General features: G+C 43.9%; 1 protein-coding gene across 2 annotated transcripts in view; it reads right to left on the reverse strand.

Annotated features, from left to right (window-relative positions):
• Positions 1 to 20000, reverse strand: part of LOC310800357 (switch-associated protein 70-like) — a 40371-nt gene that overhangs the window by 9357 nt on the left and 11014 nt on the right. For both annotated transcript variants that reach the window (XM_083662958.1, XM_083662959.1), the window contains 5 exons: positions 13974 to 14147; positions 8123 to 8350; positions 7324 to 7470; positions 6832 to 6940; positions 4601 to 4782 (listed from right to left, as the gene is read on the reverse strand). In XM_083662958.1, the coding sequence (XP_083519084.1) occupies positions 4601 to 4782; positions 6832 to 6940; positions 7324 to 7470; positions 8123 to 8350; positions 13974 to 14147 (840 nt within the window). The remainder of the gene's footprint in view (positions 1 to 4600; positions 4783 to 6831; positions 6941 to 7323; positions 7471 to 8122; positions 8351 to 13973; positions 14148 to 20000) is intronic.

Here is a 20000-nt window from a genome sequence, read left to right on the forward strand (position 1 = left end):
CAATGCATCTGAAGCAACATGCAAGATACCCGCTGAATAAGTTTCCAAATGTTCATCTCATTCTGGCCAATACTCCACTTCTGTTATAGCATTTCAGTCTGGAATATGGAATATCTTTCAAATCTTTATGGCTAAAGGCTAAAAGTAATCTCATGTGTAAGAAATGACTTTTCGACATTGAAGTAAACATTTAAATAATTAACTCGTTGGTTTTGGATTTATTTAGCTTCAAGAGTGCATTTTTGTTCTTGTGTGACCCTCAACACAGGCTTTGAGAATCCCAGGCCACTTACTGATACTTATGCTTAAATTAACCCACTCATATTCTGGTTTATTTCAAGAAAAACATTTCGGCTAATGCAAATTCTAATTGGCTGGTAACTTTAAAATCTAGCAGCCATATTGGCAGGTGGTCAAAAAAGTTAATTTCAAGCCCTGCAGGGAGAGCAGGTGGTGACATAGGAGTGAATGAGAAAAGGATCAAATATTGGTGGTTAAGACTGAATAATGACATCACAACTGTTAATTAAAAATGAGTTATTCCTCTAAACCTGGCTTCAAATGCCCCAAATTTTCGCGCTGGCGCCGTTCAGCCCTCAGCAAAATCTGGTAACGAGGATTTTTTTTTTTTTTTTGCTCCATCATCAAAGTTGCCCATCCATGGGTTACGGCATGACAATATTTGTTCGGCCCCCGGCAACAATCTGGGTTTCTCATGTGGCCCCCCATGAAAAATAGTTGCCCACCCCTGTGTTAGAGGGTTTTCACATGGACACAGGCCTATCTAGGGGGTTAACTGGTGTTAAAACAGTAAACCACTTGAGCCTGAAGTGTGTTGCCTTATAGACGAGGACGTGTACTCGTACTGTAAAGTCCTGAGTTGGAGTCCTGCTCACAGCCTTTGTTGCACATCACCCGCTCCATCCAGTAAAGCAGAAATGCCATCATTAACAATTAACCCCGTGTTGACTCCTGTCACCCAGCTGTGAAGTGTCTGCAGACTGCGACACCCACTCCGCATAGCAGGTTAGTGTGGAGACGCCAGCAGGGACAGAGCACCTATTGTGTATGTGTGAACCGCAGACCTCACTGGAGAGGACCCTGGGCCTCTGTGTGTGTGCGTGTGTGTATGTGTGTGTGTGTGTGTGTGTGTGTGTGTGTGTGTGTGTGTGTGTGTGTGTGTGTGTGTGTGTGTGTGTGTGTGTGTGTGTGTACATGCATGCATGCGCATTGTGCATTCATGCAATCAAGTATGCGAGACAGAGACTTGCACCTCAATGGCAGATTGTTCTGGAGTTCTTGTGCGTTCAGGAGAGCAGTGTCATCTCTGACAAAGACAAACTGTTGCCAAGTGTGCGTTCAGGAGAGCAGTGTCATCTCTCACAAAGACAAACTGTGGCCAAGTGAAACCAGTAGCCGTGCTCGTCTCGAACTTGACTGGCTGCATTATGTGACGTGTTACTATGTGCTGTGTCCCAACCTGTTACAACTTTACAGTCTATGGTCACAACGGGTGCTGACGTTTGCAGCATTCATAGTATTACTGTGCTGTGCTACTGTACTGTTCTACAACTACCACCACCCCCCCACCACCCCCCACATAAAACAAGAACATAAACGAAAAACGGTTAACTCCATTGTTGGTTAATTTCACGACAGAATTCTCTGACACCTTGGGTGTATTCACGATTTGAATCACGTCAAAAATGTGTTATCAAAGTAAAAACAAGGCAGTTTTTCTTTATTCTTGAAAGTTAACATTTTGGAACTGCAAGGGTTTCACTCCACAGCGACTATATGTTGTCGTGACACGTGACCACGCTGAAAATAAAACAATGCTTCTGTTTTGACAATGACGCCATGTCATTTAGAGCTAATGCAATCACTTCCTGCAGATCAATAACAGAAATAACTTTAGACCTGCTAAACATATAAAACATCCAGTTGTAATAGTAAGTAGCAACTAGTTCCTTAATTTTCGGGAAGCTGCCAACTTCCTATCAAGCGGAATCTCCCAGCTGACAGCAGGAAACAGTCTTTCATCATCATCAGTAGACACTGAATTTTAACAGCCAATCAATCAACAGTTTCAATTAGGGCAGTTAACTGGAAAAACAAGTGCAAAGGTCTCCCACTCTACCCCTTTCACTTCCCTGAATGGTACAATCCACATTCCTCTGACTGGAGTGGGTGAGAATATTCATGAGAGGGATGCCACAAGGTGGGGCTAATCTATTACTGACATTGATGAGCACATGGAGTGTAGAAACTGCCAACAACAATGGCAGTAGAAGGAAACTCATCACAGAGTTTTTCGATGACCTTACTTGTGTGTGTGGGACTGAAACCAGCACTGATGGTGTCAGTTACAAGGCTGATCTAAAAATGATCTCTGCCACTTCCAGGTCATCTAGTTCTATTTGAAGTTGGATGTTGTCTATAAGGAAGTTTCTTCTGTAGCCTACTGGTTTAGCTCAATAGAAGTGGTGTTAACCGTACAGTGATGTTCTGGTTGGTGAATGAGCAACTATTGCCTGGGTGACTTCCAACATTAACCCATATTACATTATATAAAAGTATAAAATAAAATAACAACATACTATATTGAAGCTCCATCATAGACCCCCCCCCCCCTCCTGTTCGAGGTAGAAACACAAAATGTTGTGGAAACTCAAGACGTGGCTACACGTGACATTACCTTTTTTTCATATTTATCATGCCGTGGTTGGTAGACAAGGTTGATTTTCTCTTAAAAACGCAAAAAAATAATAATAATAATTTACAAAAATAAGTTTAACCTTCATTTGACTTCCATTCATTTGATTTAAGAAAAACTTTGTGCTGTGGCTAGCTCATACGTACTTTGACCGATGTAGAACTTTAAATGCTGTAAAAGGAAATTATAAAATTCCACTGTGGACATTACATAGATAGAAGCAAAGGATTTGAAACACAAATCGCACCCGTCGTGACGTTCCTCACCGATCTCTGTCACCACATCTGAAGCGTGACGAAAAACAAAAGTGCATTCTTGAGATTGAGAAGTTCTTCTGCTCCTTAAGAGTGACTGAGTTGCTATGAAGCACCAGCAGCGACTGACTTGTGTCTGCTGCCATGTTATTATTTTGACAATGTACTAATGGTGCTATACTGTGTTGAGCCCTGTAGGGTCCTTCAGAGAGGTCAGGGGTCAGCTAAGACATCAGCACCCGCGGCTCTGGGAGGGTTTTAGTATCTGATTATTCCAAGCCCAAGAACGCCAAGTGTGTCCTTGTGTGTCCTCATATACCCCTAATTTAGTCCACATTAAAGCCACAGATTTAGAGAAAGATTTTGTCTCTCTGACCCAAATCTTTTCATATTTGTTATTGTTAGATATGATTTTGTCCAGAATTCCACGACTATCTGTATTGTAGGCAGAGAGATAAAAGCCAATTTATGATCAAAACGGTCATTCTACTATATTCTCTAATTGTGTTAACTTCTTGTAAATTAACTCCCTCAAGGACCCTCGGACCCCACGTTGAAAACCAGCCTTAGAACAAACTTATCAAGAACATGGAGACAGAGAGAACACGGTTTGAGATGTGTGTTTCTCAATAGGAGTTCTTGTGTCCTCCATGCTGCGTTTGACATAGGCTATGTCGTGCGACTCAAAAAAAAAGATAAAAGGAATGCCAAGGGCGGGGTGTTTCCCTCACGCAACATGAACATGCATCCTAGTATTTCAGGTGTTCCCACGTTGAGCAGGCAGACATTTAAATTACTCTTACTGGAAAAACCTGCCTGTCAGAGGGAGTCGGAGCTGTCTGACAAGCCAAAGTCTCCCTCCCAAAGATAATGCTGTTAATGCAAAGCAGCATACAGGTGTTCCTGACTACTTATTTCATGTATATATTTTTTAGGGCTAGTTTGATTTATTTTTTTATTTCCATTGCCAATCTTTTATGAGACCCTTGTTCTTTTATTTCAACTCCACAAATGAGCAATTATCATCTCTTCTTTCCGTGTATTTAAATCACTGTATTTTGTCACTGTAATTTTTTTTAATCGCTTATTTGCTTTTATGTTTTATTAAAGTGCAAATTAAGTTTGATTAGTTTGATGCAGATTTGTTTGGGCCTGGAGAATGACTTGACAGAAGAAGAAAATGAAAAAAAACACAGCCTATGTCAACCAGTAGGCCGAGGACCCTCAATATAACATCATGCAGGCCTTCTTTCCTCTTTATGTTCACGTCAGAAGTCTCAGATCACTCCTACCTGCTCATGTCAGAGAAATACTTCCACACTGAAAAAGCTGTCTGGTGATTTTAACTTGTTTGCAGACCTATCAAGCTTATTTCATGATATTTTCAGTCTAATTATCTCAATAAATGGTAATAAATGGTATCTCAATAAATGTCACTTGATACATGTCGAAACCTTCTCAAAGATAATTTACGAAGTGTCCGAAAACAAGTTACATTAGCCTGAAGAAAAAGTCAAATTTTTGCAGTGCAAGGTTCCTCCTAAAGGGCACACATATGGCAGCAGAGTGGACTGTACTTTGGATGAGGGTTTTGGGAAGGTTTGAACAGTTTTGCGGGTGTTGTCCTAACCTTCCTCATGGCCTCCAGCTCGTGCTGCTTGGTCTCGTTGGCGGTCTGCAGCTCCCTCATCCTGATCTCCAGCTCGTCCTGCTCAGCCTGCAGCCTCAGGCGTTGCTCGCGGCGTTTGTGGCGCGCCTCGCGGTGCGGCGCCGGCCGGCCCAGCCGCAGCAAGCTCACACACGTCTGGATGGCTGAAGAGATGAAGATGTTAGGGGCTAAAATCATACCGACACGTAACCTCGCGACGCAGCTGGATTCACACGAGATCATGAGACAAATCCATCTTGCCACGCTCCAATCTATTGCTTTGAATCTGAGCCACCAGTGGTTCCCACCAATCAGCGCCCTATGAAGCACCTACGGGCGGGCTTTAGGTGTGACGCCAGCGAGTGCGAGCCCATGATAGACGTGATAGACAGATGGTTCATCCAATCCCCTTCTATGAAAGTGCCCGCCCTTTGGAACCGTTTTCCGACAACTCGTTCCCAGTTATGTGAAAACAAACCACCTGGCAGTGCCAGGTTAACCGATAAAAACAACATGCTGTCATTTCTTTCGCGTGAATATGCTTGGGGTATGAGCTGGAATGCACGTGGAAGCCATCTTTTCTACAATATTTTTTGTCAGTTTTCTATAAAATGTCTAGTTTCATATTGTAAAAGTATCATCAAGCTAGCTTTAAAAATCAGCCCGCCACAGCATCTGAAAGACAGTAATATTGGCCACGATTTTTTCTTTCTTTCAAAACCATGGAGGGGCCAAAACAAACTAAGCGTGGGTCAAGTTTGGCCCGTGGGCCCCAAGTTGGTCAGCCATTATTTAAGCGTACTGCAGCAGTTTCGTGTGAAGGCTGGCTTTTAAAGGAACAACATAAACTGATAGGAGAACTTGACAACGTTGTAATGAAATGCTCTTGTAAGCAAATCTCACAAGAGAAACCCAAACACAGAATTGCACGTGGCTTTGATAAACAAGTGATGAACAGCTTTTATTCATTAGGTCAGGTTAAAAATAGCCACAAAGTTCACAGGCAGGCAGTTAGTCAGATAAGACAATGAGAGAACAGTGGAGTCACCTAATTGAGGCGTACAGCAGCAGAATGCAGATGAGCGATGAGAGGATTTTTAGATTGAGAAAGAGCGACCTGGACACTTCTCTTAACCTGGATCCACTCCTGTTTCAACCTGGACACTTCTCTTAACCTGGATCCACTCTTGTTTCAACCTGGACACTTCTCTTAACCTGGATCCACTCTTGTTTCAACCTGGACACTTATCTTACCCTGTATCCACTCATGTTTCAACCTGGACACTTCTCTTACCCTGGATCCACTCATGTTTCAACCTGGACACTTATCTTACCCTGGATCCACTCTTGTTTCAACCTGGACACTTCTCTTAAACCTGGATCCACTCCTGTTTCAATATGGACACTTATCTTACCCTGGATCCACTCCTGTTTCAACCTGGACACTTCTCTTACCCTGGATCCACTCCTGTTTCAACCTGGACACTTCTCTAACCCGGCCTGGATCCACTCCTGTTTCAACCTGGACACTTCTCTTACCCTGGATCCACTCCTGTTTCAACCTGGACACTTCTCTTACCCTGGATCCACTCCTGTTTCAACCTGGACACTTCTCTTACCCTGGATCCACTCCTGTTTCAACCTGGACACTTATCTTACCCTGTATCCACTCCTGTTTCAACCTGGACACTTCTCTTAAACCTGGATCCACTCATGTTTCAACCTGGACACTTATCTTACCCTGGATCCACTCCTGTTTCAACCTGGACACTTCTCTTAAACCTGGATCCACTCATGTTTCAACCTGGACACTTATCTTACCCTGTATCCACTCATGTTTCAACCTGGACACTTCTCTTACCCTGGATCCACTCATGTTTCAACCTGGACACTTCTCTTAAACCTGGATCCACTCTTGTTTCAACCTGGACACTTCTCTTACCCTGGATCCACTCTTGTTTCAACCTGGACACTTCTTACCCTGGATACACTCATGTTTCAACCTGGACACTTCTCTTAAACCTGGATCCACTCTTGTTTCAACCTGGACACTTCTTACCCTGGATCCACTCCCTTTTCAACCTGGACACTTCTCTTACCCGGCCTGGATCCACCCCTGTTTCAACCTGGACACTTCTCTTACTTCTTACCCTGGATCCACTCCTGTTTCATCTTCTAAACTTTCTAAAGAGCGACCTGGACACTTCTCTTACCCTGGATCCACTCCTGTTTCCTCTTCTTGTCCGAGGCGCTGATCTCAAAGCTTTTCTGTGCACACTTGATGTACAGCAGACACTTCTTTCCCTCCTTGTCTGTTAAAGACTGCAAGAAAGAACTGGATCAGTCACAAAGGACTATATATATATATATATATATATATATATATATATATATATATATATATATATGTGTGTATATATATATATACATACACATATATATATATATATATATATATATATATATATATATATATATATATACATACACATATATATATATATATATATATATATATATATATATATATATATATATATATGTGTGTATATATATATATATATATATATATATACATATATATACATACACATATATATCATGTATATTTTGGATAAACTGTCAAACAGTTATTAGTGCTGCATTCCTGACTTTAAGAGGTGGTTTCAAATTAGAGGTGATCATTGTAAGTGGGCGGTCCTTGCCTCGACACAGCAGTTTCCGTCCAATAGGATGTCGCCTTTCTTCTCGGCCAGGTCCTCCCCGACGTAGTAGGAGATGGAGTTGGGTTTGAGCAGGAACCAGCGCTCCGTCCAGTTCTTCCTCTTGTGACCCTTCTTCATCATGTAGCCCTGTGGAGGAGTCACAATGTCAGCCCTCTCTCTCTCTCTCTCTCTGTCCTGTCTGTTTGAACGCTCATATAGAAGGTGAAAAACACAGAATTATTCCAAGTCAGGTACAGCCGTGACCCGCTGCACATGCCCAGTGTTGTACAGCCGTGACCCGCTGCACATGCCCAGTGTTGTACAGCCGTGACCCGCTGCACACTGCCCAGTGTTGTCGTTGAGTCCTGGCTGGGCCCATTTTCAGGACTCATGACTCATGACTCGACTTGGACTTAAGCAGCGAGCATTCAGGCATCGGACTCGGAGGTTGGAGACGAGGACTCTGACTTGTTAATTGATACAGAAAATAATCTTTTTTTGTAATATGCCCTAATAATTTGCCATAAGATATTGATAGCTATATTAATAGCTATATTAATACCGTGACATTAAATTTTGTGCAAGAGCAGGCGCGTGTGTTCCACCTACATGCTCATGTTCAGTAGGTTAACTCTGGACTCGGACTCAGGTGATGGGGACTTGACTCAAACTCGACTCACGACTTTTCTTTGGTGACTTGGACTTGGATACTGACTCGAACACCGCGGACTTGAGATAATAAGGTGACTCAACTACAACACTGACACGCCTAACGCCTGGGCCCCAGATGGATGCCGACCTGTTTGAGGACGTCCATGATGAGCTCCTGGTACACGTGGTTGATGCCCATGGACAGGGTGGTGCGGTCCATGCCCTTGCTGAAGTGTCCTGAGCCCAGCAGGCTGATCATCTCCCAGGCGTTCAGCGCCTGCTGCTTGGCGTGCAGCTCCAGCTTGTAGTCCTCGAAGCGCTCCTCCACCCAGCTGCCGCCCATCGCCTCCGTCAGCTTACGCAGGAAGTACTCGATCTGTGTAAGATACACACACACACACCATGGTTATTATAGTTTTGCAGTTTTTATTCTCATTTCGTTTTGACTTTTTGTTTTCAATTTCGTTTTAATTAGTTTGCTAGTTTAGTTGTTTTTATTTTTTGAAAATGCTTAGTTTTGGTTTAGCTTTTATTATTTTCAGTATTAGTTTTAGTGTAATATGGGGTATTTGTCAGGGGCGTGATTCACACCTGGTTTTCGTTAATGATTCAAATTCATTAATGATGATAATAAATCACACACACACACACACACACACACACACACACACACACACACACATTTTTGGTCTCCCATGTTGGGAGATACCTGCTGTTTATTCCATGTCACTTCTAGTTTACTGTTGAGGGACAAATGCTCTGGAAGGGACCTGACCTGAGTGCAGCGTGTAAAGTTAGATTTCTTATGTGATAGAGAATGAAATTCCACAGCCAAAAGGTAAACAGTGAACCACTTGAAGGAAACCAGTTGAAATGAAATGATGGAGCCAGGAGTCAGAAGAAGTCGTCTGATATGATGTATTTAACATAGATCTTGGCCAAGAGCAAGAGATGCACTCTTGTACTGTATATTCACGGATGGATACACAGGCTTACATACATTGAGCAGAAAGTCAAAGATACTTATAGGACACACATCAGATGACATCAGTCTTGACGCACACTTGAAGGCTACTCTGTAGACTCAACCTATCTGTGTATGTACACAGGTCATCTAAATATGAAGTCTGTCTGTGTCATAACTATATGTAACTAAAATGGAAATGTATATGAATATATTAATGACTAGTGATTGTCCAAATAAAGGCTAATGTGATGTAAATTTTCTCTATCATTATGTTAAGGGACAAATGCTCTGTAAGGGACCTGACCTGATTGCAGCGTGTAAAGTTACATTTCTTATGTTAACTCATTGAGTGCCAAGGACGAGTATGTTCGTCAATTCAAATACTAACGTAGAGTGCCAAGGACGAGTATGTTCGTCAATTCACATACTAACGTAGAGTGCCAAGGACGAGTATGTTCGTCAATTGCGTTTTTTGACGGTGGGACGTGGATCAAAGCCAGATCCATCTCCTGTGAAAGTATGGTGGATGTTGAATGTGTAAAAGCTATTTTAGGGACCCATTAGGTGGCGACAGTGCTCTCCAGATTAGAGAAAGGCGAGGAAAAAAGAGAGAAGAAGTCATGGGGAAACGGAAATCGCATCGATATGCATGAAGCATAACGTTAGCTGTGCCTGTGAACAGCAGTCAATCTGCTGCCACAATTGAGCCCCTCCGTCTCCGCTGCGATAGCCCCTCCATATGATTTAGTTGCCGACACCAGCATCTTTCTGAAAAGTTACATTATTCTCAGCTGGGAGCCGGCGACAGGCTGTGAAAAAGCGGGGTGCAGCGCACTTTTCAGTGCAGAGCAAACGCAGAGCAAACGCAGCAGAGCCCCAGAGACACTCCCACGGAGGAGGAGGAGGGGGGGCACGCAGGGCAGCATACAACCATTGACAGTAAACACAGACCCAGACAGCAGGCTTGATGCACAGAGACAGGCAAACAAGCTAGAATATCTGATGCCCACCAGCAGTAAATCAAGACCAGCAAGAAGGTGTAGGGTCTGCGCACGCAGGGGCCAGCGCTGCTGGTTGCAGCTAAAAAATATTATTTGGCCAAACAAAATTCCTTTGTTTTCACTGTTTTATTGAAGGAATTTATGTTTGAGGTGTCATTACATCAGAAAATATTAGCTTCAGAGTCAATGATGTGCTTGAAATGCTTCATTTCACAAAAGGCTGAATATCTCATATTCTAAATTGAAACGTGTGTTTTTGCTGAAATCAACCTATCTTCTCCGGCTGATAACTAAAGAACGGAAAATGATATCAATAAACTTTTTTTTGCAGATGATAGAAGAGAGTCTCATCGTTCTTTGTGCGTGTTCGGTGTTTACATAGTAATATCACACAATATTCTGTGGGCCTCGAGAAATCATTGAAAACGCTCTGAAACTCTGGCACTGGGAGCGTCCGTTCTCCAAAGGTGGCTGGCACTCAATGAGTTAAGGGACAAATGTTCCTTTTTGTGTTTGTTTTTTATCTCTGTATCGTGATGTCCATGGTCGTGTGTGTGTGTATTTCCTTGTAGGATGCATTTATCTGCATGTCTTTGGGTGTTTGTGGTCGGGGTGTTGGGGGGGAGGGAGGGTGTGTGTGTGTGTGTGTGTGTGTGTGTGGGGGGGGGGGGGGGGGGGTGCGTGAGTGAGCGTGTGTGTGTGTGTGTGTGTGTGTGTGTTCTCTACATGCCTCTAAATACTCTATGGCTATTTTAGGGTATTCCTCTTGTCAAGCTTCTTGAGGGCTTTTTGGAATCCCCTTGCATGTTTTCTTTTGATCTAAATTGTCTTACACCGATTATTATTATGTTTTTTAAATATGTGCTAAATAGAAATACTCAAATGCTCTGTAAGGGACCTGACCTGAGTGCAGCATGTAAAGTTAGATTTCTTATGTTAAGGGACAAATGTTCTGTGAGGGACCTGACCTGAGTGCAGCATGTAAAGTTACATTTCTTATGTTAAGGGACAAATGTTCTGTGAGGGACCTGACCTGAGTGCAGCATGTAAAGTTACATTTCTTATGTTAAGGGACAAATGTTCTGTGAGGGACCTGACCTGAGTGCAGCATGTAAAGTTACATTTCTTATGTTAAGGGACAAATGTTCTGTGAGGGACCTGACCTGAGTGCAGCATGTAAAGTTACATTTCTTATGTTAAGGGACAAATGTTCTGTGAGGGACCTGACCTGAGTGCAGCATGTAAAGTTACATTTCTTATGTTAAGGGACAAATGTTCTGTGAGGGACCTGACCTGAGTGCAGCTTATAAAGTTAGATTTTTTTATGTTAAGGGACAAATGTTCTGTGAGAGACCTGACCTGAGTGCAGCGTGTAAAGTTACATTTCTTATGTTAAGGGACAAATGTTCTGTGAGAGACCTGACCTGAGTGCAGCATGTAAAGTTACATTTCTTATGTTAAGGGACAAATGTTCTGTGAGGGACCTTACCTGAGTGCAGCGTGTAAAGTTACATTTCTTATGTTAAGGGACAAATGTTCTGTGAGGGACCTGACCTGAGTGCAGCTTATAAAGTTAGATTTCTTATGTTAAGGGACAAATGTTCTGTGAGAGATCTGACCTGAATGCAGCTTATAAAGTTAGATTTCTTATGTTAAGGGACAAATGTTCTGTGAGAGATCTGACCTGAGTGCAGCTTATAAAGTTAGATTTCTTATGTTAAGGGACAAATATTCTGTGAGGGACCTGACCTGAGTGCAGCTTGTAAAGTTAAATTTCTTATGTTAAGGGACAAATGTTCTGTAAGGGACCTGACCTGAGTGCAGCGTGTAAAGTTAGAGTTCTTATGTTAAGGGAGAAAATGTTTTGTAAGGGACCTGACCTGAGTGCAGCGTGTAAAGTTAGATCTCTTATGTAAACAGCTTCCCAGCGATACGTTATGCCCAACAATAAATCCTGCAGCATTTGTAGAACAGGAAGCTGGAAACTTCCTTTTCTGCTCTTGAGCAACGGACTGGGTGTTCCTTTGACAGTAGCCAGTTATTGTACCAGCAGCACATATACAGGGTCGTGACCAAAACATCCCCACTGACCCTCGCATGCAAGTCAATATTGTTGGCGTTGTCAGAGAAATGATTCCTGCTGCCTTTACCCATTGTTCTATCTGATGAAACAAGAGTTGTGTTTTAAAAGCCGTCAGTCTCAACCTTTTTCATATCAAGGACGACCCATCATTTTGTCCACATTACAGCCACGGACCCCACTTGATGAAATTGTGTCCCACATCTGAATTTATTTATTTTGCTAGATACGATTTTGTCCAGAGAGATAACAGAGAAACTATGACCAAAACAAGCAATTTTTCTACATTCTCTAAAATTGTGTTAACTTCTTGTAAATGAAATAATACTGGAGTTGAACGATTCAATCCATTTGCTGGGGACCCCCTGGAACGCCCTCAAGGACCCCTGGTGGTCCCCGGACCCCACATTGAGAACCACTATTTGAAATGACTCATGATCAGGCCGGGAAACCACCAGACAAACGCTGGTAAACTGTGTCTGTTTGGAACCTGTTTCCTCTTCACCCAACCACTATAGAGACACTGCGGAGCGCGTCCTCATTCAGAAACCACACCCAAAACGGGGGGGAAACAGAAACCCCCCCCTCCAATCCTGGCGTTCTCCTATGTCGCGTGCATGGTTGCGTGTTGCACAAAAAGATTGTATATATGGAAGATGAACACTCCAACTTATTTCCTTGACAGCTAGATCCACATTTTTCTTCTCGCCAATCCTCAATGGCTTCTTTGTTTTGCTCAGGAGTACAAAAAAACTTTAACTGGCGATTTTTTGCATTTGTTGTCTGCGCAGCCCACCACACAACAGCCTTTAGCTATGTTTAATTCAAGGAAAATGATGCTGGTCTATGGGAGTGAACGGAGCAATTTCCCCCGTGATGGGCGTGGCCTATTTCATGAAGTGTCTCTATTGAGGCTGGTGGTTAATTGTGTGGATGTTTCAGCCACTGTGGCCAGTAGACAGCAAACTATAGGTCGGTGCTTACCCTCAGACTCTTTCTATGTTCGTCTCAGGATTTCACGGTAGTAAGAGACCTTCTCATGGACCATGCGATTTTCGTTAGACAATCTGTGTTGGGCATTAAACTCACCTTATTTCTGCACTTTGAAGTCACAGGTAGGGTCGGGTGGGGCAAACTAATTATAGAATATCGGAAGCATAGTTGCGGGGAAAAGTGAGTGGTTGTTCTTTTTTTAAAGACAGAGAATCACAGAGTTGCCTGCAAACAGACAGACCACCACCGTTCACTTTTGAATGCAAGGCTATAGGCGAAAGTGGTCGTTTTGACACTCAGCACTACACAATTACAAGAAATAAAAAGCTACAATAGTACATATTGTATAGAAGAACGCAGCAGACCAAAGGCCAAAGTGGTTGTTTTGACACTCAGCGCTACACATTGCAAGACACTCTTTGTGGTTAAGATATCCATCTCTAGATCAAGGTCTCAGCTTTGCTTCTGTCTGATGTCCGCTCACTGCATCCAACTCGGAGCCCTTGTTGTGCCTAAAGTTAAAGATAAACTCTTCCTCGGCACATGGTGATGGAAGCCTCACGTGTCAAATACAAACAAAAAGAGAAGTAGCCGGCCAGGAAGGGAAGAACATTGAGGAAAAACTATATTCCAGCAGAATCAGAATTTCCAGAATTACACAAAAGTAGAAGTTGTAGCTATAGGGACTGAAGTGGAAAATCTCTCTCTTGGGAGCATGTTTTGTGTCTAAAAGGCAGGGTGCAACCAAAACATGAATGAGGGTTTCCTACTTCCAATCCATTTAGGTGTTCCAGTGCTGGGACCCGCATTCATGTTTTGGTTGCACCTGTGTTTACCTGCCTTTTAATGGCTGCTCTGAAAAAGGCCTATTGAGCTGTACAATAGCTGCGAGCAAAGTGCATTGTGTCTGAAAGTAGGATTACATTTGGGGGCTGGTGCTCTATAAAGAAACACTCACCTCCTCTGTGACCATCGTCAGAGGGTAAGTCTCCTCGGACAGGTAGTTAAAGATGCACCAGATCTTGAAGGCGTCATCGTTGGAGATGAGCAGGTGGGTGCGGTCCAGGTTCTTCCTGGCACACAGCACCCAGCACATCCTGTTGAAGTCCTGGTGGTCAAAGTTATCCTTCACCTGTGGGAGAAGAGGAGGACAGCTGTGGTGAGGCTGTCCAGTGAGTCATGTTCATGAGGTGTAGTATGAGGTGTAGCACGTGGGGAGATGTCCTTCAACAGCATGACCGAGGCCACTGCAAAAAATCTCCACCTCACATGCAGCCTCTCCTCTCTCTCCCCAGAGGGTTTTTTCATAATGCACTTCAGTGGCTGATTGCAACTCGGCGTAGCTGTGCTCCTCTACTCAGGGGTTTGTTTTGAGCTCTGTTGAGGCGTGTGTTTTGAGCTCTGTTGAGGGGTTTGTTTTGAGCTCTGTTGAGGCGTGTGTTTTGAGCTCTGTTGAGGGGTTTGTTTTGAGCTCTGTTGAGGCGTGTGTTTTGACCTCTGTTGAGGCGTGTGTTTTGAGCTCTGTTGAGGCGTTTGTTTTGAGCTCTGTTGAGGCGTTTGTTTTGAGCTCTGTTGAGGTGTTTGCTTTGAGCTCTGTTGAGGGGTTTGTTTTGAGCTCTGTTGAGGGGTTTGTTTTGAGCTCTGTTGAGGCGTTTGTTTTGAGGTCTGTTGAGGCGTGTGTTTTGAGCTCTGTTGAGCTCTGTTGAGGCATTTGTTTTGAGCTCTGTTGAGGCGTTTGTTTTGAGCTCTGTTGAGGCGTGTGTTTTTAGCTCTGTTGAGGCGTGTGTTTTGAGCTCTGTTGAGGCGTGTGTTTTGAGCTCTGAGGCGTTTGTTTTGAGCTCTGTTGAGGCATTTGTTTTTAACTCTGTTGAGGCATTTGTTTTGAGCTCTGTTGAGGCGTTTGTTTTGAGCTCTGTTGAGGCGTGTGTTTTGAGCTCTGTTGAGGCGTGTGTTTTGAGCTCTGTTGAGGCGTTTGTTTTGAGCTCTGTTGAGGCGTGTGTTTTGAGCTCTGTTGAGGCGTTTGTTTTGAGCTCTGTTGAGGCGTTTGTTTTGAGCTCTGTTGAGGCGTGTGTTTTGAGCTCTGTTGAGGCATTTGTTTTGAGCTCTGTTGAGGCGTTTGTTTTGAGCTCTGTTGAGGCGTTTGTTTTGAGCTCTGTTGAGGCGTGTGTTTTGAGCTCTGTTGAGGCGTGTGTTTTGAGCTCTGTTGAGGCGTTTGTTTTGAGCTCTGTTGAGGCGTTTGTTTTGAGCTCTGTTGAGGCGTTTGTTTTGAGCTCTGTTGAGGCGTGTGTTTTGAGCTCTGTTGAGGCGTTTGTTTTGAGCTCTGTTGAGGCGTTTGTTTTGAGCTCTGTTGAGGCGTGTGTTTTGAGCTCTGTTGAGGCGTTTGTTTTGAGCTCTGTTGAGGCGTTTGTTTTGAGCTCTGTTGAGGCGTTTGTTTTGAGCTCTGTTGAGGCGTTTGTTTTGAGCTCTGTTGAGGCGTTTGTTTTGAGCTCTGTTGAGGCGTGTGTTTTGAGCTCTGTTGAGGCGTTTGTTTTGAGCTCTGTTGAGGCGTTTGTTTTGAGCTCTGTTGAGGCGTTTGTTTTGAGCTCTGTTGAGGCGTTTGTTTTGAGCTCTGTTGAGGCGTGTGTTTTGAGCTCTGTTGAGGCGTTTGTTTTGAGCTCTGTTGAGGCGTTTGTTTTGAGCTCTGTTGAGGCGTTTGTTTTGAGCTCTGTTGAGGCGTTTGTTTTGAGCTCTGTTGAGGCGTTTGTTTTGAGCTCTGTTGAGGCGTGTGTTTTGAGCTCTGTTGAGGCGTTTGTTTTGAGCTCTGTTGAGGCGTTTGTTTTGAGCTCTGTTGAGGCGTTTGTTTTGAGCTCTGTTGAGGCGTTTGTTTTGAGCTCTGTTGAGGCGTTTGTTTTGAGCTCTGTTGAGGTGTGTGTTTTGAGCTCTGTTGAGGTGTGTGTTTTGAGCTCTGTTGAGGCGTTTGTTTTGAGCTCTGTTGAGGCGTGTGTTTTGAGCTCTGTTGAGGCGTTTGTTTTGAGCTCTGTTGAGGCGTTTGTTTTGAGCTCTGTTGAGGCGTGTGTTTTGAGCTCTGTTGAGGCGTGTGTTTTGAGCTCTGTTGAGGCGTTTGTTTTGAGCTCTGTTGAGGCGTTTGTTTTGAGGTCTGTTGAGGGGTTTGTTTTGAGCTCTGTTGAGGCGTTTGTTTTGAGCTCGGTTGAGGCGTTTGTTTTGAGCTCTGTTGAGGCGTTTGTTTTGAGCTCTGTTGAGGCGTTTGTTTTGAGGTCTGTTGAGGGGTTTGTTTTGAGCTCGGTTGAGGCGTTTGTTTTGAGCTCGGTTGAGGCGTTTGTTTTGAGCTCTGTTGAGGCGTTTGTTTTGAGCTCTGTTGGGGCGTTTGTTTTGAGGTCTGTTGAGGCGTTTGTTTTGAGGTCTGTTGAGGCGTTTGTTTTGAGCTCTGTTGAGGCGTGTGTTTTGAGCTCTGTTGAGGCATTTGTTTTGAGCTCTGTTGAGGCGTTTGTTTTGAGCTCTGTTGAGGCGTGTGTTTTGAGCTCTGTTGAGGCATGTGTTTTGAGCTCTGAGGCGTTTGTTTTGAGCTCTGTTGAGGCATTTGTTTTGAGCTCTGTTGAGGTGTGTGTTTTGAGCTCTGTTGAGGTGTGTGTTTTGAGCTCTGTTGAGGCATTTGTTTTTAGCTCTGTTGAGGCGTTTGTTTTGAGCTCTGTTGAGGTGTGTGTTTTGAGCTCTGTTGAGGCGTTTGTTTTGAGCTCTGTTGAGGCGTTTGTTTTGAGCTCTGTTGAGGCGTTTGTTTTGAGCTCTGTTGAGGCGTTTATTTTGAGCTCTGTTGAGGCGTTTGTTTTGAGCTCTGTTGAGGTGTGTGTTTTGAGCTCTGTTGAGGTGTGTGTTTTGAGCTCTGTTGAGGCATTTGTTTTTAGCTCTGTTGAGGCGTTTGTTTTGAGCTCTGTTGAGGTGTGTGTTTTGAGCTCTGTTGAGGCGTTTGTTTTGAGCTCTGTTGAGGCGTTTGTTTTGAGCTCTGTTGAGGCGTTTGTTTTGAGCTCTGTTGAGGCATTTGTTTTGAGCTCTGTTGAGGCGTTTGTTTTGAGCTCTGTTGAGGCGTTTATTTTGAGCTCTGTTGAGGCGTGTGTTTTGAGCTCTGGAGCTCAGATTCCAGAGCAGAAAGAGAGGAAAACTGTTGAAGAGGTACAATCAGTGCTGTGGAGGGGAAATGTTTTCTTCTAGCCGGTGAACAGCAGCGTTGCCATGGAGACGCCTGGCAGACTGACAATGCAACCGTGTGGATTAGGAGCATGTCTCGTCCTACTGGCTCTCTCCCCGTCAACCAACCCCCCCCCCCCAAACAACTTGTACCCAAATCCAACGCTCTCTAATTAAAAAATGAGACAAACATTTTCTCTATTAACAGGGCATATGGGTGCAGGAAAACAAGAGACACAACAAGCAATAAGGCAGTAAAGTGATAAGACAAGTCAAAGACAGTGGCATATTCACTGCACATATCCACCTTATTTTTGAATGCCCCACTGTAAAAAATAATTGTGCGTACAAGTTCCGGTTTAACGTGACTCATTGTTGCAGCTTGCCATTTCCTAATGTATTCTACTTGATTTGAAAAGATGGCTGCCTACACTCAGTCTCTTGTACCCTGGCTGAATTGAACATAACTTGGTCAATAAGTATGTAACATACAAAATAAAACAACCCGTAATATCTTAATTTTATGTAGAATGCAGAGGACATGTAACTGTTTAGTTAAACTTGCATTCCAGGAATATTGTGCTCTTAAGATGACGTTAGTGGCTCGAGTCCGTTTCGTCCTGAAACCCACATAGGTTGCGCCAGGCGTAACCTATGTGTGGTTTGGCGCAACCTATGTGCGATTCGAAATAACGCATCCGAGATAGAAAACGTTATGAATATAGCCACGTTATAAACAACAAACTAACTGGTGATCCGTATGGAAAAAGTGTTACTCGAAATGGTTAATATTGGCCACAGCAGGCGATTACCCATGAATGCACTGCGCTCTTAAAGGGATATTTATCGACGAGATTTCTGCCAAGCTGGACCTGATTAGTGATTTGCTCCGTTCGCCCAGACGGGTGTCAAACTGTCAGCAACAAGGCTGGGAGGATCACACCGGAAGAAGCACCCACATGCAGATCAGGCAAAAATGGCCGCCAAAAAGCTGTCGTGGGATTCCTTCTCCGCTTGGGGGTGCTCTGTGAAACCAAGTGTGAACCAAGGTGCAATCATGGAATAATGAAGGCCTCGCTGTTCTTCAAACCTGCTTTTATTATCAGTCTTGATACAGCCAGGGAGAGATAGCTTCTGTCAATCTAACATGTCCACTGTACAACCCCTTTTTATTCACAATCAAAGGTTGTTGTTTCCAGATGCAGCTGTAAAGGTCCTTGCACATAGAGTCCGTTTTTTCGTCCGAAATTGACGCACGAAAAAAATAAAAATACGACCTCATTTGTGTCAATCATCATTGACACACCGAGTCCGACAATTACGTCCGTCATTTAAGTTTTCGGACGAGGTTCGATTTTCTGCGTTTTTCCGCATCCATGAAATCGTTTTGACAGGTGTTTGACCACTCAGAGCTGCCGTAGTGTTGCTATTCACAATGAAAAATGGCGTCTGAGAAGTTAATTCAGTTCGTCTCCCAGCACAAAGCATTTTATGACAAAGCAGGAATACAGAGATTCGGAATTAAAAGACAGAATGTGCCGGGTGATTGCAGACCAGCTTGGAACGCGGTGTGTGTGTGTGTGTGTGTGTGTGTGTGTGTGTGTGTGTGTGTGTGTATGGGGAAGGGGGTGGGGGGGGGGGAAAGAGAGAGAGCCACACAGACACACTGCCAGTTGTGGATCAATAGGATCGCGGTAGTTTTCTTTTCGTTGCGAATCTTCGCAACGAATATTGGATAATTAACGCATCGGACTCAGTGTGCAAGGTATCTGTGCGTGACGTGTTTTTTTCGGATGACGGATTAAAAAAACGCAGCGAACAATTCGGACTCTGTGTGCAAGAACCTTTAGTCTTCACATTGTTTGCATACTGGTGACCTGGCACAGACCAGGCACATCTCTAAACTCCCCTATCCTACTTTTAGCTTGTGGGGAGTCAAGCATGACAAGTGTTTGCATAGCTGTTATTTTCCACATGACTGATTATGACCTTATTGACAATATAGCAATATGATATGACATTGACAATGACAGTGCTTGTAAACTTCCACACATACTTTAAACATACTTAAACATAATTGACGTTCTGTTTGCACAGGTGCAAATAGCATATACCTAATTAAACATACAATTAAACATTAGACATACGTAATGGTAGCAGCTACAGTACAGTACAGTACAGCTACTACACTATTTGTGTATGTTAAGGAGTCTCGTGGCCTGCAGGAAGAAACTGTCCCTCAAGCGATTTATGCGTGCTTTTGGGACCCTGTATCTCCTCCCTGAGGGTAACAGGGAGAACAGGCTGTTGTGGGGGTGGTTTGTGTCTTTGATGATCTTCAGGGACCTCCTGCATTCCCCCTGCTGTCCCGTTCATTGCTCCACCCCGTCGACATAAATAAATGCTCCACCCCTCTGCTGATCTGAGGAGAGTTGTCGACTAGCACATGTTTCCTCCGATACATGTGCAGTCAGTCGCCAGCCGCTTCTTTTCACCTGACGGCGAGGGGTTTCACCAGCAGGTCGTAGCACGTAGGGTGGATCACGCTATCACCCCCAGTTCCCTTCCCCACTGAACAGGCGCCCCGACCGACCAGAGGAGGCACTAGTGCAGTGACCAGGACACATACCCCAACAGATTCCCACCCGTAGTCACGTCCAATATGGCAAGTACTTTTATCTCTACACTACCCAGATGTCCCCCTCAAAACCTAACTGCATCACATTTACAGACCACCTATGTTTGATTTGGCCTATTTGAATCCACTATTACCATAAACACCGATCCATAGGAAGAAATGAGAGAA

The sequence above is a fragment of the Poromitra crassiceps genome, assembly GCF_964638095.1.
Source record: "Poromitra crassiceps genome assembly, chromosome: 30".
Taxonomy (NCBI): Eukaryota; Metazoa; Chordata; class Actinopteri; order Beryciformes; family Melamphaidae; genus Poromitra; species Poromitra crassiceps.